Below are 23,800 nucleotides of genomic sequence, written 5' to 3'. Positions count from 1 at the left end.
GCCGCAGGCAAACTGGTCATCTCGACAACGATGAGTAGGAGAACACCGATTTACAACTGAAAGTCTGAAACGACCAGAGCAAACATGCTTCATGTTAAACTGGCGTTTCTGGCCAACATTCAGCTTGGCGACCAGAGCCTTCAACTCTGAAAGAAACTAATAGTAGCAGAACTCAAAGATTTCAAATATACGGATAAATTCTCAGCCCTTAGGCCTTGTCCGTAGTAGATTTCAAATTATACACTCTTGAATCACCTACGGATTTCAAAATACATCCTGCTTTGAGTTGCAAACTCTTGATGCTCCCGTGTTGATTAGGTTGTCTACCTTCGGATGGAAAGGGAAAATGGTTAAGTGATAAGTTAACTAACTATTACACTGAACAAGGTTCCTGTGGACAAAAGAGAATGCGAGGTTAGCTACCAAAAGAATTGGGCTAGACATATACTCTAACATTAGAATGATTGATTCAATGCCTGAGTTCCCAGCAGAAACCAGATGGCACCCGATGCGGCCTTTCGTTGTAGGTGTCAGCCAACTTAGCAGCAAGGCTTACAGGATCATCCATAAGAGTATCCAGATACACAGTTACTCTCCTCCTTTCATGAGGCGTAGCTTGTAAGCAAAACCATGTCAAGAACTTCACCCTGAAGCTGGCCTCAATGTATCCCTCGCACTCCAGTCTTCTGATCACCTTAACACAGTACTTGTAAGATGCTTCTGATTGTCCATCCTGGCGTTTGACCTCCTCTGGTTTACCTGAGAGGCTTTTCTTTGATGAACTCTCAGGTTCAGTTTCAGGCTTCGAAAGGCTGGTTTGAGCAGTATGATGATCTGCTTTTAATTCACTGCCCATTGCACTGATTCCCTTGTTAGTTATGGGTACTGGTGCGCCATTATATGGCTGTGAACCAGCCAGCTCATATTCACTAGGCACATCCGATGCATCCTCCAACCTAGCAGCATCTGCATTCAGGTTTTGCTGAAATGTTTCCCTACTGTTAAGCATCAAGTGTGAGGACTCTCTATGTAAAGTTGTCTGGACAGGTGTATTTGGATCTGCAGGTCCACTATCGTGTCCTCCATCCTCAAATCTTCTGGAAGTTTTTTTCATGATGAACTCCTTGTATCTGTTTCAGCCTTCAAACAGCCATTTTGAAGAACATGATCGCCAGATTTCACCTCTTCAAAGATATTCCCTGGATCCCCCTCACATTTTATAGTGGCCAATCTCACTTTCTTACTAAGTTCAACGGCTATAGGCCAGATTTCATCACGAACTTTTCTGTAGTCCCCATCTTTCAGTTCAGGAACAAGACTTTGCACATCAAAGTCATGACAGAGTACACAAATCTTCACAAGGAAATCTCCGAGAGAACATTCAGTGGCATCCCTGGCAGAATTCTCCAAATAATTCTCAATCATAAGGATCCGATCCTGCAGCACTCTTATTTGAGCATCCATACCCCCCAATATATCATCAACAGAAGGATTGTCTTTTTCCATCTTAATCACCTCAGCCTGAATTTGGTGTGCAAACGATTGTAACTTGGTAAAAATTGACAGACTAAAATTAGGTGCCGGCACTTCTCTGATCTTCAATTCTTTTGTAAGCATGTCCCTCTCTTGGGTAGCCTTCTCAGCTATTGTTTTTTCCAGTTCAAATGCTCGAGATGCTTCCTCGATTCTTTGGTTCAGTTGATCCACTTGATCTTCTAGAGCTATAAACAAGACAAATAAAACATTCAGTAAGGAGATAATTCTTTTACCTGAATTAGATGTGTGCAACTGTGCAAGGGATTTACCTTTCTTCTCTCCCTCGGAAGACTTCTTCACTTGTTCGAGTGTTTGATTTACATGCTCGATTTCTTTATTCAGTTGCTCAACTTGATCTTTTAGGGCTACAAAAATAATAAGAAAAACATAAAGGAGCCTCATTACCTGAGTTCAGATGTATGCAAGTGAGAAGCATTACCTTTGTTCTCTTCCTCAGAAGACTTGATCACTTGATCAATCATTTGATTCACTAGCTCGTTTTCTTTATTCAATTCCTCTACTTCTTTATCTAGATCTATAAAAAAATAAGAAGTAAAACATAACACAAGTCAATTCCTTTTAGTTTTTCGTTTGAAAAAAAAATCATTTTAGTATATGCAAGGCAGAGGGTTCACCTTTTATTTGTCCCTCACAAATAGCACGTAAACTTGTTATAGAAGCAAGGTCCTCACATTTTTTAGATAAATATGATCTAATGGCTTTATTTTCTTTGACCAACCCAGTCTCAGTTCTCTTAAACCGCTCAGACTCGGTCCGAAGTGCCTCTTCAATAGATTTTGCCTCATCAAATCTCTTCCCTGAATCGCCCTTGTGGTTTTTAGTCTGTTTAGGCAATGACCAAGAGTTTTCAGGTGGGTCAACAAGCATATTTCTAGAGTGCACACATGTTGCAATCTCTGATTCAGTTAAAATCATATCCAGATTTTGCTTCAAAGTTCCTCGACCATACACCATTAAGCTTGAGGAATTCCTCAATAAATCTGCCTGAGCATTTGACCTGGGTATTTCTTGTTCTTCATCAAGAGCTGCTGCTGAGACCCCAGGAGATTACAAGTGACACAATCATTAATTCCAATTACAGATGCGGGGTATAAAATAGAAGGCATAGAAACTTACTCTAAATTTGCAAATCAGCAGTTAAAGAACCAGAGAACAATGACTGGACAGCCTCTATAGCACATATGCAAAGCTTCTGAACTTCAGCACCTACAGCAAGACGACCAACAAGTCCATGGCCCATACCTCGAATAGCAGTAATAGGACCAACCTCAGCCTCTAGCTTCTTCATTGTTGTATCCACAATATCATGTAGAACCAAGTACTTTTTGGTGGATATGAGGATCTTATGACTCAGAAAAATCCGATGACACAACACATCCAACCGCCGAGCATTTTTTTGCTACCAATAGTTGTTTCTCCAAGCACCTGAGGAAAACAAATTGCTAGTCAATATACTAGGTCATATGCTCTACATATATATGGAAAATACCTTCTCGTTGATAGGGTCATTTTACTACAGGAAACGACACAGGTCTTCCACCAGGATGTATTTTTATTTCATAATGCCATCACAAAGATCACCTTAACATACACTGGTATGTGGCCCTAGCCCACTATTAAGCCTCACAATTGATAGTATTTTTCTAATCTACTCACCCCATCCCAAAATACTATTCATTTTGGCTTTTCTAGATACATAACTTTTGCTATATATCTAGACATAGTGTATACCTAGGTGCATATCAAAAACTATGTACCTAGAAAAGCCAAAACGAATAGTAATTTGGGACGGAGGGAGTATACATCTTTCTGGTAATAGTGAGCTACAGTTTTATTTTCTTGAAGGGAAATAGGGGGAGACACACCCATACCTTCAATTTATTTTGTTACAAAAGGGAAGCACTGGCAAGCTCAGCAAAGGTGGAGTAGGCAAAAGAGAAAGGAATATAGATGAAGGAAAGGAAGTAAAAAATCTGATATAAACATAACTGAACTAAGAAACAAAGCCTCTATCATAGAACAGTACTTCATGTACCCATGTATAGTACACGGCTATCCAGATACATTTTGATTATTACATTGTTATTTGTCTCAACTGCATCAAAGGCTTTACAAATACTGAGCTAATTTTATGCATGTAAGAGATTAGTGCAGATCAATAGGAACTCAAGTAAAATGCAGACTGATCGCAGCTCTAGTTCTAATGTTTCATACTTCTATCTTCTGAATACAGAAATGATTGAAACTCTAGTCAGTTTGCACATTATTGAAGCAAATATGACAAGCAGCAATGAAGGAACATTTACATCCTGTACCCACCTAACATGCAAGATATGTTACAGATCTATTAAACCTAGTGAAATAACTGCTAACCTTTGGTTGTATTGGAGAGTTAGAAGGGTGATCTTACAAATTTCGCCTTCTACTGAAGGTTGGAAGAATGGAAGATAGCCCTCCAGAAAAAAAAAGAAGCTAAGAGCTGTACTAAATTACTGAATTGTGGTGATGGCTTAATAAAATAGAACTGATTTAATATGAAAGCTACCGAGTAGGACTGAAAACAAAAGTACCAAAACATACGGGTGCCACCAAATGCAATTTTCAAGACAGGCATAAGTAAAAACAGTGTTTAAGAAAAATACCCAAGCAAATCATTGTGTTTACCACACTGAGTGCAACGATGACCACCGTCAAGTTTCTTGGACTGTCCACTCTGCTGAATGCCAGATCTTTCATCTTCAATAGCACATTCAAGGTGGCAGGAAAAGCCACATGAATCTTCCTGCGATGGATGATCTGAATTGCAGAAAAACCATAGAGTAGGGTCCTTATTGTCATCATACTTGAAACAAATACAGCATGAGCAACGTTTGCAAAATTTATCTCCTGGGTTCATTGTAGCACTACAAGCTGAATTTTGGCAAAGGTGAGCATTGTTTGTCAGTGAACTTACAGCAGTTAATGCTGGGGTCCTTGCCATTGCCATGACTGGAAGCAAGGATGAACTGCCATTCTTTCTCTATCTTTTGAAAGGGAGCGGATGGTTAAATGCGTTCAGCTCAGGGTTTGACTTCCTTTTCTTATATTTCCTCGGATAAGATGATTCTCCATTCACAACTTTAAAGAGTAAATCTAGCATTTTGTGTTTTGGTATCAAAGAAAATGTTTTCTCTTTTGCCTTTCTTCCTAACTCAGCACACAGAACCTCTGATATTTCACGGCGAGACCATTCTTGCAGCTGTTCAGGTACATTGAACTGACACTTTGACAATTCACGGACAAGCTCTCTCTTTTCATTGACACTCATCGATCGACATATGGCCAAATCAGGAACAGCTCCTACAGCACCAGAAAAGTATGTAGATGATAGGCTTATGAAAACTCTTGAGGTACCGGTGACAGACAAGAATGTAAATGACAAGATATTTTACAACAATTCTAAAACAAAAAAGATGACTACAACAAGTGGTAAAGAAAAGTAATACAAGTTATCCAAGATATTCTGAGTGCATTGTTCCTTCGTCACAGAACCACATGACACCTTCCAAAACATAGTAGTAAAAGGCCCTATAATAATGGTGCATTTAATAGTTGGTATACGTATACCGCAGGCTATATAAAGATTCTCGTTTTAAAAGGGGGCAAACAGATAAATTGGCACATGATTGGCAGCATGTGCTCCTCTTTTATCATATGACATTAGATATGGAAGGTACTCAAGGTAAGCACTGGTGCAAATGAGCTATTGTATATCTAATTTTGTGGTGTTCAATCATATATACAGCAGCAAATCTAGAAAAACTTGATGTGCAACTACCATTGGTGCGATGGAATCTTAAGAAAACCTGTGTTTGCTTAAATTTTCTACTCTTGCTGTTAGAACATATGCAAACAATTTTCATTACAGGCAAAATCAACATGAAGAAATGTTTTGACGACAAGCAACCCAATACAACATAATTTACAACAAAGGTTGATCAACTATTGTTTTTAAGTCATAGCGAACATGAATCTATGTCATAATCATCTATTGATTATCCATTCCAGTAATATGATGATACCCAAATCCATGCAACTTCTAATCATCTAATGTGCCAAAACAGGGTAAAAACAGCAAAATCCGTTCACTGTCTATGCATGCAAGCGATGAAAACGGCATAAAGCCACATGCCATCTAACTCACACCTCACTGAAAATTAAATAAGACCCAACGCAATCATGCAAGTGACCATTAGCCTACAAGAAGGGCAACATTTTCCTTTCATGTTCCCCTTTTCACTCCACACCACAGTAAGACGACGGGCTGCTAGGCAGCATAGCATCACAAGGGTGAAAATCCCACAGCCCAAACCACGAAACCGAACTAAGTCAATAAATTTTAAATTAATGAAGTGATCACATATCTCTTGTTTATCGATGAATATAATGCCTACCATTAAGAAATAGTATCGGTTAATCCATGCAAAAAAATTATAAAAATATGAACACATGTGCCAAGTGCTCGAGTCAAGGACTTACTTAGATACTCTAATAATATCTTGGAAGCTAGAAAAGCCAAAACGATCTACAATTTAGAACGGATGGATGGAGTAGACATATTCCACGTATACTCGTATACTTCTAATGTAAGCTCAATTCACTAGATAACCGTGATGTACCAGCCAAAGCCAAAGAAAACCTTATGTACCAACCAAAGAAACCCGTAACCTAAAGGTATGGAATTGGTAAGGAGAGTAGGGGAAAAAACGAGATAACCATTGAGCATCCCAGAACATATAGCCCACAAAGAAATGCGGCCCAGAAACAGCCCCAGAAAAGAACCGATTCACCAGCGGGTCCAGCGCTGATACTTCCTCCCCCCCCCCCCCCCCCCCCCCCCCCCCCCCCCCCCCCCCCGAAAAAGGATTCACGTTCACCGCTGATACCTGACGACGTGTTTGCTCGGACACCGATTCTTCCCTCCAAATAAAAAGACGACTGGACACTGATCCAATTCTTCCCCTAACAAACTTGGCACAACTCATGACCTAAAGCAAAACGGAGGGTGCATTTTTCGTTTCGTCACTGTGGTACTACGAGGCTTGGCTACGGGCAGTGGCAAGGACACGCTTGACATTGTAAGTTGTAACACAGACTTTTTTTCATTTCCGGAGACGTGACACTGATAATAAGACAACTCTGGTCCATCAAAGGCTCCCTTTTTCTCTGCTCTGTGGACCAAGAGAGCTTGGTGCCTGGGCGGTCCTGCTCACCGTCGGCCGTTGGTGTCAACTGTCAACAGGGCGGCCTGCACGGGAGGATCGGAGCTCCCTTTTTGCTTTGGACAGTGGAACCGGTGGCGGAAGCCAGCAGAAAGGCTGGCTGCCCTTCTCTAGCTTCGATCCCCTGCACCTGCAGAGTCCAGAGGACGCTCGCTTCCTTCCCTTGTTCATAAGCAACCGCCGCCGTCCCACACCTCCCTGCTCAGTCTCACCAGCCCAGCCAAGCCAGTCACACCCATCTGGACCTGTTCCACAGCCGCACGCACCGGTGTGACTTGAGAAAATGAGCACCAAAAAAGAAATAAAACTAATCTTTTTTTCAAAGAAAAAAGAAATAGAACTTGCACGGAAACGCGTGGGTTTGTCAATGCCTTGTACAGCCGCACGTCAGCCGAGTTTAAGGCGAATGGTTGAAACAAAGCCTCCAATTTGACAGTCCAGTTCCAATCATGCTCAAACGCACAGTCAGATCGATCTCTGTCTCAAAACATCGCCGGATGCACATGCACGCGACAGCGAGGCGGCTCCGCTCGAAACGCGGCGAGTTTGCAGCGATCATGATTTTACAAGGACGAATTTCACAGTTCAGTTCTAGTTAAACTCGACGATGAACTCTCGAGTATACTTCAGCTGGCTGAGGTGTGCTGAACTGGTTGCCTGAACCATGATCTTGAGCTCTGGCTCTGGTGTTGGCGCGGCATCTGCTTGCTACCGCCTTGGTCCAGTCCACGGAGCGCCGCGCCCACCCAACCCGGGGGCGGGGGCGGGGGCGGGGACGGGACCGCCGCTTCCGGCCTCCGTCTCCACAAAACGCCCGTCGCCTTCACTCGCCTCGGGCCTCCCGCGACACTCGCGACCCCGCCTCGCCGTTACTCCCCACATCAATGCCCTCCGCTTCCATTTCCCTCCTCCGCCACCTCGTCCCGTCCCGTCTCCCTCCCTCCTCCTCCCGTGCTCCTCCTCCTCTGCTGTGATCGATCACCTTGCTACCTCCCTCCGCGTCCCCGGCGGCATTGCCGAGAGAGAGATGAAGCCGCTGTACCTGCGGAGCGGTGGCCGGAGCTTCAAGAGGCTGCTCCTCTCCATCGGCCACCGGTCACCGTCCAAGCCGCCCGCGTCGCCGGCCCACGACGCCGCCGCTGCAAACGAAGAGCCGGAGCCGTCCCCGCGCAGCAGCAGGCCCGCGTGGCGCTGCTTCTCCTACGACGAGATCAACCGCGCCACGAACGGCTTCCACGAGGGCAACCTCGTGGGCCGGGGCGGGTCCTCGGAGGTGTACCGCGGAGAGCTCCCCGGCGACGGGCGCGCCGTGGCGGTGAAGCGGCTGATGGGATCCTCGGCGTGCGAGCGGCGGGAGCGGGACTTTTTGGCGGAGCTCGGCACGGTGGGCCACGCGCGCCACCCCAACGTGTGCGCGCTCCTCGGCTGCTGCGTCGACCGCGACCTCTACCTCGTCTTCGAGTTCTCAAACCGCGGCTCCGTCGCCGCCAACCTCCACGGTACGGCACACACAAGTGCACAACAACCGCCGGCGGCGATTTGGCGAGTGAATGCGTGCGTGGCGCCTGACGTTTCTTGAATTGCATGATGAGCAGACGAGGCGTCGCCGGCGATGGGGTGGGCGGCGCGGCGCGGCATTGCGGTGGGCACGGCGAGGGGGCTCGAGTACCTGCACAAGGGGTGCCAGCGGCGGATCATCCACCGGGACATCAAGGCCTCCAACGTCCTGCTCACCGACGACCTCCATCCGCAGATTTCTGATTTCGGGCTCGCCAAGTGGCTGCCGTCGGAGTGGACGCACCGGGCGATCGCGCCCATCGAAGGAACCTTCGGGTAAGTGATTGTGGTCATGAACTCGTGATCGAATCGAAGGATGAAACGAAGGCGAATCGGCGATGGGAATGAAAGAAATGAAATGACGGCGTGGTTTCTTGTTGCTATCAGGTGCCTGGCGCCGGAGTACTACACGCACGGCATCGTGGACGAGAAGACGGACGTGTTCGCGTTCGGCGTCTTCCTCCTCGAGCTCGTCACCGGCCGGAAGCCGGTGGACGGCAGCCACCGGAGCCTCCTCAGCTGGGTAAACGAAACGTCACTATCCCCAGCGCACGTTTTTTTCCCCCAACCATGACACTACCGCTCACTGAGAGAAGAAACTGCTCGTGAATTCGTGCAGGCCCGGCCGCTGCTTGCCGACGGCAAGATCGACGCCCTGGTGGACCCGAGGCTCGGCGGCGACTACGACGGCGAGGAGGCTAAGCGGGTGGCGTTCGTGGCGGCGCTGTGCATCCGGGCGCCGGCGACGTGGCGGCCGTCCATGACCGAGGTGCGTTCGGGGTTCAGGTGATCAGGTCGATCTGGAGTGGCAGGTCACACCGTATGCTCCTTAACAACGCAACAGTGCTTGTCTCCTTCCGAAGCACTGTGCTTAGGCTGGAATTCAGCGCTTACATTACTGTCAACTTGCAGTATTTTCTGTTAGCGTCTCGAGGTGAATTCAGTCGTAGTTTAGGCCCGGCGTCCGTGGCAGGACGCCCGAGGCACATGTCTCCATGCGTGTAGTGTAGCTAGCTAGTGACTCGCAAACCACTCCTCTGTTGCTTAATTTGCCTGTAACGGTTGTAGCGTTACTATAGTAACGAAATGGGGGTGGTTCGTTCGTGGATTAACACTGATGGTGGTATGGCAGGTGCTGGAGCTGTTGGAAGGCGGCGAGATCCGGCAAGACCGGTGGGCGATGCCCGAGGTGGCGGCCGACGACGAGGAGCCCTGGTGGTTAGACGACCTTGACGACGACGAGGAAGAGGAAGACGAGGACGAGGAGTTCAACACCCCGTCCCCTTCTTCATCTTCATCAACTACGAGCAATTAGCGTAGGAGTACATCATAATCTAAACAAATTCAGGTGCCTGTGATAGAAGAAGTTTTGCTAGCCGCCCTACCCGTGGGGCGGGCCCACATGTAAATACGAATGTTATCTTCGGACCTCAGCTATCAGTGTACCAATACGAAGAGCAAGTATGCTGTACCAGTCCTAGTCATCCATTGATCATGACAGGATACACACACATCAAAAGGACTGTACTTGCCGCGCATAATACGGGCGATCACGAGCATGATAAAAAGTATCAACTCTGAGATTTCGTCGGCCGGCGGCGACAGGCCGACTTGCCAGGTTGCAGCGGCGTCTCAGTTGGGTGACAGTTGGACGAAGGTGACCAAGCGTGACACTAATTTAGTGGGCAGTTGGGGGTGTGCCGCCGCCGCCGCCGCTGCTGCTCCGGCCTCCGGGTGGTTAGCTGCCTGCCAAGTGGTCGCGACCTCGCCTGGCTGTGACGCGAGGGGCAAGCAGTTGCCGTGGCGCGGTGGCAGTTTGGGACAGGTCGCGCTGTGCCCGGTAAAGCAGGGGAGACGTGTGCGCGGCCAGCGCCCCAGGGACACGGTCCCCTGGACACCCAGCCTGACCGGCCAGGGTTTGACGCTTGCTCCTGCGCTGTGCTATGGGGAAAGGCGACGGGGTCAAGGATCCTACAGTATGGGCTATGGATGCCTGGCTGGCCTATGCAGGTTGGAGGGAGTAGCAGCTGAAGATGTCTACGAAAAATGGAAGGCTACGGAAGTTGTTGAGCGTGTCTGGAGCTCGGCAAGCAACTCCCTCTGAAGAAGGGCAATAAAGAGAGGGGTTTTATTCTAGAAAACGTCTACGGAGTGGGGTACTAGAACGGACTAGATGCGTGTAATGATCCAATCGAGTGTGTATTGGTTTTAGAACAGTTTAGTCTTTAGTGCGTGTTCTTCAAGTATAATTGTAGTGCAAGTACAGTAACATGAACAGTGGCGCTGGCACTCGATCTCGAAGCCTTTTTCTGGGGAAGCCTGCTTGCTTGGACGTTCTGCCAAATGATTTGGTCTGCGCTCGTACAGTTATCTGGCAGAGTACAGTGGTTTCTAGAATCTGGAGTTCAGTCGGGGGAAGTGAGTGAGCCAAGAAAAGAATCATGTAACCGGTGATGAGAGGGAGCAGGATTTCGTGACCCTTTTTACGTGTCACCGGTGTCACCAGCGTCCAGAAGGGAATAATATCTTCACTGTTTTAGTAGGCGGTTTAGGTACCCAAACCCCAGATAAGGGCCAACACATGGCTAATGCAGGTCCAAGCGTGCAGAGTCTGACCTACTCTGACCTATTGGGAGAGAAACAAGACCTCTTGCTTCTTTGCAAACGACATGTGAGGTGTTCAGTGCTGGAGCACAGTCAAACCTACCGTGTCCTGGTATGCACAGCACAGTACTTATGGTTGGCAAAGTTCAAACCAAACTGAAATTGTTCCCAACGCCTGAACAACATGGAAGATTGGAAATGACGTGGGCTAGGGAAATCACAAGCAACATTTCCAATGAGCACAGAAAAAAGGATATTGGGTCTAAGAAAAATGAATCCATATTTTCTAAGAAGAAACTTGGCATGACCTCATCCAAGAGTAATCAAATTAGGCATCTCTATCTCATTAACAAGTTAAAGACGAACAATTCCCAGGGTCATCACTTGCACAGCTGCACCAACTAAATGCTAGATAAGGGCTGCCTGATGCTTAACTGCTGTTGACAGTCCACCGGACCAGCAGCTAATGTCGAACAGCACAGGAATGAAAGGTGATGTTCAACAAGGGTACCATGCTTTTCCCTTAAATGCAGCTTAACTGTTTGGATTACAACCTCAAACAACAAAAAGGATTTCTTTTTCCCGATTGGCTTAATTTCCATGCTGATGCATCATGATGTAATAAGCCAACAAAAAAAAGGATAGTACTGAAGGATAATGTGAATATCAACAAGCTCTTTATTTATGGCATTCATTTCCTGATAGGTAGTTTTGAAATGCTGGATTTCAGAGGTATAGGTAAGGATCACAGATCAATAATGGTGGTACATGAATGGATGTACAAATGTTTAACAGGCGTTAAAATATGAGCTAGTGGTCGATCAACAAAAATTTCCAGAAACGTGTACACCATGTGCCTACTGATTGTAATTTTCTTAATGGTATGAACAGTAATTATGGGGCCATCAAACCAGATATATGTTGGCATGGTTCAAGAAAGCCAAATGTGCTGGGAGTCTGGAAAAGGACACCCTGCTATATTTCTTTGACTATGATCATAATGTTTAGCCATTAGGTTTGAATTGCCTTCAATATGTTATTTCACCTATATAATGGGTTTTAAGAATGTTGAACAAGGAAAATATATTCACGAGTGTACAGCTACAGAACATTTTGGATAATCAGAAGACAAAAAATAAAAACAACAGGAACATCTGGACCTGATGCAGATGTATCATATCTATGACTCCGAAAATATTTATTTACTGGTGTGAATGAGATATAAGAACAAACATCGGACATGGTATTAAATATCCAACATCAAACCACACCAGAACATAGTACAGTATAACCGATGCAAGACATGTTTTAAGACGTCACCCACAAGACTTGTTTCTGCGCATGCTCTGTAGTATTCAATTCATGACGAGTTATTATATGTTATCTTCAAAGTAAATATAATGCAGAAGGATCTAGTATAACATGTAGAGGGTTCCAAGGTTAGTGAATGTATTTGCAGACTGGTGTTGGTTAGATAGGACAATTAACAACCCTTGATGCATTTACTTTAGGATAGCACGTGTACAGTTCTGATCAGTAGATGGATTCTGAAAATCCTAGCTTAGGTGAGCATACTCAGGAAGCTATTGTGCACAATTATTGTCCAAAGCAGATGGAAGACTTGTTTTGACAAGGCGGCCTAAAAGAAGAGAATGTGTTAAAAATATGGGTAGCAAGACCAACCGAAGTGGTTGACCTGACAAGTTGAAGAGTGAACTTTTCAGACCAAAACCAAACCCTTTCTTTCATTCATTGTCACAATCTCACTGTTCCATATTCGATCCCCGATGGCACCCTCAGTTGGAAAAAAAAATAGAAATACTATATTTAAAATGGAGTTCAACTGGAAACACCAGGAAAAAGTTTACTGACCAAACGGAAGAAAAGGAGTGAAATCCATGATGAGCACCAAGTTTATCTACAACGGAGTAAGCATATAAAAAACAGAAAAGGTAAAATCCCATCATAAGTGCATAACTCATAAGCATAAAAAGGGGGCCAGATAAGATCCAAGTATGGTAACCGCAAGGAAGAATGGGAAATGGATGAGAAGATCGCACTGTATATCCAGTATTCAGTAAAAATTAAAATAAAAACAAGTAAATAGTACTAAGCAGATCCATCCAGCCAGCAACTGCGACATGCTAAAGACCTGACATTCTAACCAATCTGCATGTGTGAGTAATTTGCTTGGCAACTAAAATATTAGTGCGATCTGTACAAAGGGAAATCTCGTGTACTACTAGATATGGATACTTGAAGCATATACATGAATGCTGTTCAGTACCTAAAAACTGGAGCAAATCTCATATGTCGTTAACTAATCTTGAAGATGACTGCATCGATCAGCCATTTAAAGTAGACCTGAAATGATAGTCGTCGATAGTGGAATAAAGGCAGGCCAAATCGACCAGCTGCAGGGCGGTGGCCCTGCATATTTAAGGTAAGACTCAGCATTATGCGTATGCATGTGATGAAATACACCAGAGAGAGAGAGGAAAGATATATACAAAATTTGTGCTCTTGGCATTCCAAGTCTCCTTGCCACTTCATCAACATGTACTCCATTTTCATGTGCACTGAGTAACAGTGAAGACAAAGGTTAATTCAGTTCTCCAAAACAGGAATACTTGCACAGAAATCAGTGTGACTATTAAAACACTAGGCATCTTAGTTGGACAAAGCAGCATTAAGTCAAGTAGCTGCTACAGGGCAAGAACAGAATAAATCAGAGTCAGTCAGATAACCAGTCCGTCCCAAAACAAGAATTCTGCTCGGCAAGATATCCAATACATTTGAAACAGATGTCCAATGCAAACTGGAAAAACATGGCATTTGGTTGTGACTGAAAGTGAAAAGTAGGAGACAAATCAAAAAAGCCTGGATACTTGAAAAGTCAGAACTCAGAAGATCTACGACAAGTAGCATGCTATATCTTTAACGCATCCCTTGAAATAGACCAAAAGTCACCTGGGTTATTTATAAAAAGACTTCGAACAAAAGGATCAAGCAAGCATTAGACTACTAGGTCCTTTGTGGAGCTCCATAATACAGTTACAGCTTACTTCACGACACATTGCTTGCATGAAAACACAAGATGTAGGCAATATACCACTTTTATCGTACTTTATGATTAAATCCTTTCTGTGTTATTTCAGGGTTATTTTTACTGTTTATGTAACCACACCAGGAACTAGCTACATCGCTCAGCATCAGTGCAGAATACCCAGACTAGACAAGATTTTACTCGAGCTGAAACAGCAAAACATCATAGCATATTCATTTAAATCTCAAAAGATATAACCCAGCAAGACATTGTTTTAAGCTTTAATAAAGCTGGGCCAAGAGGTCATTGGACTAAACCGAAATGTTACTTGACTACTCCTTACGCTCCAAAGAAAAAGAATGCAACTTAGCAAATCTTACTGTTTGTCAATTTTGAAGCTTGTGAGCACAACTAAGCAAATCTTACAGCCAAAGTTTAGCATTTATTTAAATATCTTTATCATTTACTCACAGGTTTTCAGAAAAGAAGCTGAACTTACAGTATATCTGGTTGTTGCATTACTTCCATAACCATTCTCTGCAGATCTCGCTGTTGTCCACCAGTACCTGGGTAAGCTGAAAACTGAAAAATAAAAATTTTCTCAAATAATCAGGTACAAGATAAGCGGTAAACATATTTAACCAAGAAAAAAGGGCAGTTAAGGATATAAATTGGTGGATAAAAAAAGACTGATGAAAAATGTTAGGATGGGCAATGAATTAAATTCAGAATATCATAATGCTCAAGTGTAAAATTTGCAGATCAAGATCAACACAATCAGATTCAGATCCCAAATGCCATGACTAACTCATAGATTCGCACATTCTCCTTTAACGAGGAACTCTCAAAAGTGAAAGAATAAAATGATTTCTTACTTGGTTGGGTCGAGAAGTAGAATGAACTTGCTGTCCTCTCACTCCACCAGAAAAAGGTACATGAGTAGATGTGTTTGTTTGAGTAGACGGAGGAAATAGCCCTTGGTTTACTTCAGGAGAAAAATGAACTTGATGCTCTCTAACTCCACCAGAAAAGGGCGTATAAGCAGGTGCATTTGTTTGAACTCCATGAGGGACATGACCTTGCATCTCATGAGTAGATGCATTTGGTTGAACAGAGCGAGGGAGTTGACCTTGCATCTTCAGAACCGAAAGGAAACAACAGTTTGTGATTTCTCACATTATGAAAATAGAACTGTTACAAAGATGAGTCATTTGCTCTAATTACCTTTGGCCGGACATTTTCCAAATGCACATGTATACACTCGATGAAATGCAGCACCACTTCATTGAAATTGGTAACAGGCCTGTAAAACAAATTGCAATGATCTAAGTACTAGTTGTAAATATCTGGTGTGGAAGTATTGGTCCTTACAGAATAGGCATGGCAAGAAATGATTTGCTTTCCTCAAGTATTCATAAACAAACACTACAATGATAAGCTAGACTTCTAAAGAGCAGTTACTTGTCACACTCCTCACTTTGAATGTAATAAGAATGCAGAGAATATTAACAAATCAATTTCCAGCTTGGATGATACTGTATTTCAACTGGCACTAGGCTTCAGAGAATCAACCCAAAGGAAGGAGGTGCACAAGGACTGCAATCACAGTATGGTTCTTTAGTGAAGACTAAGGATATATTGTCAACAGTGCTTACCATTCACTACAAAATGTAACCAACAAAGCTTTAAGCATAAAGAAGAGTGTGAATAAACTAGATAAACTGAGAAATATAGGAACAAGCATAATGTCAAAAGACAGAGCCTTATTTCCCATACAATTTATAAATGAAATTAATGCAACCTTCTAAGTTCTAATGGCAGTTTCATCCAATAATGGCAAATTAACAATCATATGTAAGATAACTGGTTACAGCCCAGAAATACTTAGTATGCGCGAGGTCATGGTCTCCTAAGTCAAATTAAGAAGGTGTCCGGTGGCAAACCACAATAAAAGGGACGAGTGAGGCAAAGCCTGAAAAAATTTATGCACACTTGCCCTCACATCTTCCTCAAAAAGAATGATTGTTGCAATTTTCCACTCTGTTTCTGACCAGAATATCCTAATAAAAAAAAACTTGACCAGTGGGGGAAGGCTAGTGCAATAACTAGGCTACCATTCCATTCAAATGATAAACCTTATATCACTGAACAGGTAATAAAAAGAGTTTACTGTGCAAACAGCATTCCAAGCTTTGTGTGCAAACAATTTTGGATTAGTAAACCTTGAGACAAAGTGCACAGCCCGAACACGTTCTACAAACATTTAAGCTCCATTTTATGGAAACAAATCATACTGATAAATCTTTACGAACAAGACAAGCATTTCACCTGAAATATAAATCTAAGCAAAATTTTGTGCTTATGGAAATAGAAGTAGAAATACCAAAGATACTTAGATCCTTCACCTGATAGAACGAGCAAAACCCTGCTGCTTAGCTTGAAACCCAACAAGTGTCACTTGAACCTTGAGGTACATTCCATTCCTTCATACACACCATCCAATAAGTAAACAATAAATATATCAAATCAGTTTCTCGATAGCAAAAAGCTAAATGTCAACATATCATATAACTTCTCAAAAGCTACTATTAAAACTAAACACATCTCAGAGACTATCAACATCACATAGACATACTGGACAAAAGCCGCCTCCTTAGCATCCATCTGGTCAGCGATCCTGCACAGGAAAAATTGTCAGATAATGTATAACATCAGCACTGCATCTAGAAAAGGCATGAAATAGTAAACACGACTCACCACCGCACGAGCGCGATCTTCCCAGTGCCGTCGTCGAGCGTGAACGACACGCCAGCCTCCATGCTCGCCATGTTCACCACCCTCCCCACAACCCAAACCTACACGCACGAGTTGGGGATTTTCCAGAGGAACAAAGAGTTCAGCGAAGCCGCGCGGATGCAACGCTAGTGGGGGAATTTCGAGGCGCACGGGGGGGGGGGGGGGCGCTTACGTTGGTGGCGTCGACGCCGTCAATGGAGACGACGGGGTCGCCGCCGGCGGCGGCACCGGCGACGGCTGCCGCGGCGGCGAAGGAGCGGGCGATGTGGCGGACGGTGGCGGGCGCGCATCCGGCGAAGCGGGGGTCGCGCGACTGAGGATGGGGACGAGGAAGGGGTTAGGGTTCGGCGGAGTGGGGAGGTGGAAGAGGGGTCACGAGGACGAGGGTCACAGACCTTGGCCGCGGAAGGGGTGGAGGCGGCGGCGGAGTTGTCGGGCGCCGCGGCGGCGCGCTGCGACGGCATGATGGCCGGGCCCGCGAAGTAGGAGGAAGCCGCGGCGGCCATCGCGCTCGCGGCGGCGCGGGTGCGGTACTGCGGTGTCGGTGGGAACGATGACGACGAGGAGGGGATTTGATCGAGCGGAGCGGAGGTTGTTTGAGCGGGAAAATAAAAAAATGGGTTCGCCGCCGCGGCCAGCATGCGCCGGACGGGGACAAAAGGGTCCAAGTTGGACAGTTGTCACGGAGTCGTTGGTGGAGCGTGAACTGCAACGAGGGACCCGCTTGTCGGAGACTCGGAGGCGAGAATGTGAGAGAGACTGGGCCGGACCGGCTGAGTAAAAAGGCCGGAATCCAAAACACTCCACCGACCACGGCCCAAGCCCGCACCACATGCCCGAGCCCCTATGTGGGCCCGCTCTTCAGCGACGTGGCCTCGGCCCTCGGACGCCGAGCAGGCGAGCACGAGCAACCGCCGCCGCCGCTTCAGGCGGGGACGAGGAAAAGGAATCGGGATCGGAATTCCGGGGCACGTCCGGGCGGGTAATCTTCACCGACTCATACTCGTCAGAGGCAGCCTATCCGCCCTATAGCATATGTGTTTCGTTTTAGGACGATATGAGTCGGGTTGGAGCCAATCCACTTTTATGGATTGGAGCCGACCCATCTCGTGTTTGGATGGGAGGAATGGAGAGGGATAGGTTGGACCTAGTCCTGTGTAGGGTTGAGGAGGTTAAGAGGATTAGGATGGATGTCATTTTAACACCGTTAGTTGTGGGGCCCACTTATCAGCTGTGGGGCCTACCTATCATTCTCTACATTTTTTTTCCTGTTCCCCTCTTCTACTCGGCGCCGCTGGCTCCTCCCCCGTGCCCCCTCTCTCCCCGACGCCACTGGCCGCCTGCTCCCACCCGGCGGCGCTCCTCCCTGCCCGGTCTCGGCACCTCCTCATCCCGGCTCCTCCCCGCGGCACCTCCCACCCCGGCTCCTCCATCTTCTTTCATCCTCCTCTCTTCCCCGACCGCCAGCAAGTCCTCTTCAACCGCCGCCGGCTCCTCCCCACTGCCCCGGCCCCCGGTTCCTCCCCAACCGCAGGCGAGCCCCGCACGCCCCCCTCCCCTGGCTCCTCCACGGCCACTTGCGAGCCCCACACCACCGGCCCCCACCTCCCCGCCCCGGGCGCCCCCATGCCGCCTCCTCCCCGGACCGGCCGCCGGCGAGCCCTGCACGCCCCCGTGCCTCCTCCTCCCCCACCGAGCTTGAGCGGCGACGTCCAGTGCGCACGTGACAGAGACCGACATCGTGCTACTGGGGTTGAGATGGTCCGCTCAATTTTGAGGGACCATCTCAACCCGAATCTACAAGGAATATTCTTCTATTGGGTTGGACCCAACCTTCACCCTCTTCAACCAAACATGGATAGAAATGGGTCGGTTCCAACTCAACCCACTGCGACCCATAACCAAACACACGGTAAGAGTAAACTGCCGGCAGCCACCTCGCCAACAAGGCAACAACCCATTGCAAAGCAGGCAAGCAGCACGGGACGCGCGCACAGTGAGAGAAGGAAAGAGAGGCCTGTGCGCCGATCTACTTGAATTGCCGGCGGCTGCGCAGCCGTTCTAGGCAGCTAGCCCGGACAATGGGTATGTCTCCTCTTCATTCCCCCGTCGGCTGATTCGTATGACTCGTTGAGTTGTCATTGACCATGAAATCTTGCTTCGTCTCATTTTTTTCCCTTTCGATGCCATGCGTTTTTGTTAGCAAATTGGTCGAATTAACTTAGTGCTGGCTCAAAGCAATTATAGGGCTTAATACTGGGGTTGACGCCTTCGTCTTTACTCCCTCATCTCGAAAACCGCATAAGGATTACTAGTAAAATGTCCGTGCGTTGCTACGGTAAAAGCTCAATTGTGTTTTTTAAATTTATGATATTTTTTATTTTCATGACTAAATTTTTATTGCACTTATCGGATGTCTACACATTTAATAAAAAACCAAAAGATTTTGACTTAATTATTTCCTTCAACTCAAATACCCATTAAATTAAAACCTTTTTTTATTAAGCAAGAGAGTTGCTACAGAAAAAATATGTAACTATGTTGTACCATACAAAGCGACCACATTTCACATATGTTCTGGCTTAGCAAACATCGTTGTTGTCTGAACATTGCGTATATATGTTGGTAGACACGGATCCATGTCTAAGTGCAAGTAGCATAGCGTATAGCCAGCCTGCACCGATGCTACTCAATATGCGATAATTTTTATCTTCATGTGTATTTTTTCTACTCTAGTATATATTGGACTCCTAATAAATGCCATGTTTTTTCAGGCGACAAACGGTTCCTAAAGTTTGGAAACTAAATAGATAGTTTGAAAAAAAAAAATTTAAAAAATATTTACATGTATGTTCCTTGCAAACTAAGAATATTTTTTTACCATGATACCAAAAGGGATACTATGGCTACGACCATTACCACGTATGGCAGGGGTTGGTGGATGCCCTGTTTCCTGGTTAGCTTTTCCATAGTTTTGCATCCTATGCGCCGGTTCAAGTGGGAAAAGCTGGTTTTTCTTCGGTTTTCTACTGCTTTACCGTGACGGATAGCAGAATCCAAAAATTTGCCCGTATTTTAAACCTTTGTCGAGTCTCTCGCGACAGCTCGCCGCCGGCCACTCGTCCGCCGAATCCACCGCAACCCCCTCAAAATCACTCCCAAAATCCAATCAACCTATAGATCCAGCACCCCCACATTCTTGGTCGTTGATTTATCCAATTTCCTAACCGGAGAGGCCTCCACGCCTTGGTTGTGGCCATGGTGAGTTGAGGTGTTTGCCACCCCTACTGCCGCTGGCGGCGTCGACCCTAAGCACTATCGGTAGCTACCTCTCCGTGAGCCGCAGCAGCCCTTCAACGTCTGCTCCCTACTGCTGCCAGTCTCGACGCTCCCTCAGTTCCAGGTGCTGCTGAGTCAACGCCGCCCACTGGGTCGAGGCCGGGCGGCGCGGCCGGGGCTGGGGAGGTAGCTCGGGCGCGGCCGGGTGGGGCGGCCGTGGCAGGTGGCGCGGGCGGCCCTCCGCCCCCCACCTCCTCTTCTCCCTCTCCTTCTCCTCCGCCAGATTCGGCCGGCCCCCACTCCCTCTCTCCCAGCTCCTCCTCCCTCTCCCCTGCCGAGGCAGGCGGCGGGCGCAGGCTACGCGGCGCGGGCAGCCAGGGCCGAGGCCGGGGAGGTAGCTCGGGCGTGCCCGGGTGGGCGGCCCAGAAGAGGAGGTGGATGGGTAGAGTCGTGGAGAGGGAGACGGACGGTTCTCGCAGAGGAGCGCAGGCGGCGGATGGGAGGAGACAGAGCGTAGCGGGAGGCAGAAAGCCGTGGCCGCGCCACCACGATAGGCCAGGCATGCCGGCTAGAGCAGAGGCGCCTGCTAGCAGGTGGGTGTCGGAAGGGAGAGAAAGGAAGGGACGGGAGGGAGGCGCGCAGGTGGCGGACGGGAGGAGACGGAGCCTATGACAGGTGAGACCAATGACGGACATTAGTCCTATCTATTATTAAACATCAGGCCCACCTCTCATTGATAGAAGTTGGACCAAATCAAAAAAGTGGGAAGAAACGTTCCTTACTTTAATAATAGGTATATAGATAAGTGTAGCTCTTTAGTTGGCAATCCAAAACAAAATCAAAATTGAAGGCCGATGGCACAATGCCATCACTGATCTCTGTTTGTTGTGACTGATCATGTCGGGGTCCGGCAGTCCACCATGGTGTAGATCAAGGTGGTAGATTGTGTGAAGAGGATCACCGCACCTAGAGCTAGATGGATGAACACAAGGGTACAGGTGACTTTACCAGGTTCGGCTATCATATTGGTGTAATACCCTACGTCATGTGCTCGGAATTGTACTTTCAGTATATAGGATATCGAATATGGCTTGGGTTTTTGATGGGGGCAGGTTTACAGATCTGATTCGACCTAATCCTAGCTATTTACAAGGAAACCTATAAATTATCTATTTACATATTTAAACATGCATATATGCGACTATATCTCTTATGCCAATCCTTCATCTTGATCCGTACGCCTATCCTAAGTCCCCTTCATATAGGCTGTGGCACCCCTTTGGAGGGCGGCTAGGTCCATCCGAGTGGTACAGTGGTTATATCGCCACGGATCACATGCAGAGGTGGCGTTCTGCGAGTCCAAAAAAGTTGTTCCTTTACCTAATAAAATCTGATTTTCTAGAGGGAACCTTAACTGTTTCCTGTGCAACAGAAAGTTCAATAACTTGTGTGGGGGCTGCTCCAATGTGTGTTATTTCTTTTGGCATTCTCCTTTCGCTGTCATGGCCTAACTTGATTGGACTGCAGATGATGGAGCGACCACCTCAGCATCAGAAACAAAAGGCTCCCCTTGCCAACAAGGATATACTGTTCAAGATGCTGTTGAAGGGGGAGGATCAGAAACGATACTATCGGAGGTATGGAATGCTTTTAGTGATGAAATTCCTCATTTTAACTGCTGATGCCGACCGGTCAGATTGTACTTTGGCCCTTTTGTTCGCTCCAAGAAAGATAATCATTGCAACTATTCGCGATTGACAGTGTTGACTTCAATTCCCATGTATGCTTGTTTATGCAGGATACACTTTATCACATACACACTCTCATGTCAATGAGGGATGCTGCCCGTGCTGCTGGTATATCCCGTCAATTTCGTCAGTCCTGGAAGTTCTATCGCAGGCTCATATTCGATATCGAGGCACTCGGTATAAATGAAGACGGACCCGTTGACGAAGTAACAAGTGATTTCATTAGAATAATTGACCACATTATGCAGAATCATTCAGGCATTGGGGTGAAGACATTTAGGCTTCGGGCCGTGGATTGTTACAATGTGCAACCTAGTTATGTTGACCGCTGGCTTCAATGCGCTATAACACCTGGTATTGAAGACTTTGAACTGCTGATGCCCTGGCTCAACAAGCTTGAGTACAATTTCCCATCTTCACTTTTATCTACCGAGAGGGGAAGCTCAATGAAGTCATTTGCACTCTCTGACTGCACTTTCCATTCTGCAGCTGGAGTTGGTTGCTTGAGTAACTTGAGGGAAGTGCGACTTTATTCAGTCCACATTACTGGGGAGGACCTGCTAAGCTGCTATGATATAGTTCGTTTGAAGATACCATGTATGTTGTCTCAGCTTAAGCTCCTACAGGTGCAAGATTGTGGTATGCTGGAGATAATTGAAAGCAGTGCTCCAAATCTCTTTCTGTTCAACTATGTAGGCCGCCCAATACATATCTCACTTGGACATCCGACACAGCTGAGGCATATAGAGATGCTCAGTTTACATGACTCTAACATGCTTTATTCTGCCAGTGCCAAGCTTCATCCATTGCGCCGAATTTGCAAACTCTTTTCCTGACATCCAATTCTGAGGTTAGTGTCTGCTTTGTATACTAATCTTTTACTCTTCACTCGCACCTTGTACGAACTCACTTAAATATTCTATGGACCCTTTTTCTTCAGATAGCTAATACACCTATGGTGCATGGAAAGTTCATCCATCTCAAGTACCTGGAGATAGCACTAATCAAACCAAGCTCTTCCCCAGACTATGACTTCTATTCTCTAGACTCTTTTCTTGATGGTTCACCTGCCTTGGACACTTTTACCTTGCGTGTAAGTCCTTTATCTTATCAAAACTATTGTCAACAGAAACACTGTGATGCTTGGGAAATTAGTAATTTTGCTCATAATTTGCTTGAACTGTAGTGGTTTCATTTTCTAATAATGTAGTAACTCACAAAATGATGCCATTTTAAAATATTTACAACCAAATTGTATAATGGTTGATCACTCATAAATACAAAAGTACTATATCACATAAAAAATGATGTTAGTAGTTTTTTTTCACAAAAAATACTTTCAATATCTTTCACTAATATATATGTTTAAGAAAACTAATGATCAGACACATGTATTATCTTTGTGACTTGTTTTAAACGTCCTAAAAAGAACAGGAATACTGATTAGTGATTTTGTAACAAGGCAAATTGTACATAGTAAGTTAATTAACAAGGCAAATTAGTGATTAGTAGGTTCAACAGTTGAAGTAAACACTTGTTATCGAGGTCATTGCTCCGTTCCTCTATGTGTTATTGCTGAATTGTTTATGTATTAGTAAAATATATATTATGCCAAAACTATTATCCATAGTTTAATTAAATAATTGATTTATTAACCATTTGCAGATACAAGCTGCCAGCCATAAGGCACGATTCGATTCTTGAATGTTCTGATAGCAATTCATTGCATCCGAGGCGCCTTTCAGAACACAGCCATGACAGCCTGAAAAATGTGAAGATCACTGGCTTTTGCTCTGCAAAGAGCATGATTGAGCTTGCAAAACATATTCTTGAGAGAGCACCTTCACTAGAGCACATCACATTAGACACTAGTCGTGGCCGCGATGACAAGTCGGGGAATTGTGCACAAATGTTACAAGAGGAACTCGTTGAAGCTAGAAGAGCTCGCTTGG

General features: G+C 45.8%; 2 protein-coding genes and 1 pseudogene across 2 annotated transcripts; 1 reads left to right on the top strand and 2 right to left on the bottom strand.

The window, feature by feature from the left end:
- Positions 1-415: 415 nt before the first annotated feature.
- Positions 416-4,453, bottom strand: LOC117853692 (VIN3-like protein 2; annotated as a pseudogene).
- A 2,793-nt stretch (positions 4,454-7,246) lies between these two features.
- LOC117853012 (receptor-like cytosolic serine/threonine-protein kinase RBK2) lies at positions 7,247-9,916 on the top strand. Its single transcript, XM_034735354.2, has 5 exons — positions 7,247-8,317; positions 8,414-8,651; positions 8,763-8,898; positions 8,995-9,144; positions 9,508-9,916. Exons 1-5 carry the CDS (start codon positions 7,483-7,485, stop codon positions 9,688-9,690), a joined length of 1,542 nt encoding a protein of 513 aa, XP_034591245.2. The 5' UTR covers positions 7,247-7,482; the 3' UTR covers positions 9,691-9,916.
- Positions 9,917-13,027: 3,111 nt separating this feature from the next.
- LOC117853810 (replication protein A 32 kDa subunit C) lies at positions 13,028-17,425 on the bottom strand. The gene is made up of 10 exons (XM_034736098.2): positions 17,217-17,425; positions 16,994-17,134; positions 16,783-16,880; positions 16,661-16,702; positions 16,431-16,508; positions 15,250-15,328; positions 14,901-15,161; positions 14,525-14,607; positions 13,490-13,558; positions 13,028-13,409 (listed from the first exon to the last, which is right to left on the bottom strand). Exons 1-10 carry the CDS (start codon positions 17,325-17,327, stop codon positions 13,325-13,327), a joined length of 1,047 nt encoding a protein of 348 aa, XP_034591989.1. The 5' UTR covers positions 17,328-17,425; the 3' UTR covers positions 13,028-13,324.
- Positions 17,426-23,800: the final 6,375 nt, after the last annotated feature.

Source organism: Setaria viridis, chromosome 4 (genome assembly GCF_005286985.2).
Source record: "Setaria viridis chromosome 4, Setaria_viridis_v4.0, whole genome shotgun sequence".
NCBI lineage: Eukaryota > Viridiplantae > Streptophyta > Magnoliopsida > Poales > Poaceae > Setaria > Setaria viridis.
The sequence above is the reverse complement of the archived record's forward strand: the minus strand, read 5'-3'. Positions and strand labels throughout refer to the sequence as shown.

Coding starts and splice junctions, on each gene's coding strand:
- LOC117853012 (XM_034735354.2), top strand. CDS start 7,483: ATGATCTTGAGCTCTGGCTCTGGTGTTGGCGCGGCATCTGCTTGCTAC. Junction 8,652..8,762: donor CCCATCGAAGGAACCTTCGG/GTAAGTGATTGT, acceptor TGTTGCTATCAG/GTGCCTGGCGCCGGAGTACT. Junction 8,899..8,994: donor ACCGGAGCCTCCTCAGCTGG/GTAAACGAAACG, acceptor GAATTCGTGCAG/GCCCGGCCGCTGCTTGCCGA.
- LOC117853810 (XM_034736098.2), bottom strand. CDS start 17,327: ATGGCCGCCGCGGCTTCCTCCTACTTCGCGGGCCCGGCCATCATGCCG. Junction 16,509..16,660: donor AAGGAGGCGGCTTTTGTCCA/GTATGTCTATGT, acceptor GTGTGTATGAAG/GAATGGAATGTACCTCAAGG. Junction 15,329..16,430: donor GGTTTTGCTCGTTCTATCAG/GTGAAGGATCTA, acceptor TTTGTTTTACAG/GCCTGTTACCAATTTCAATG.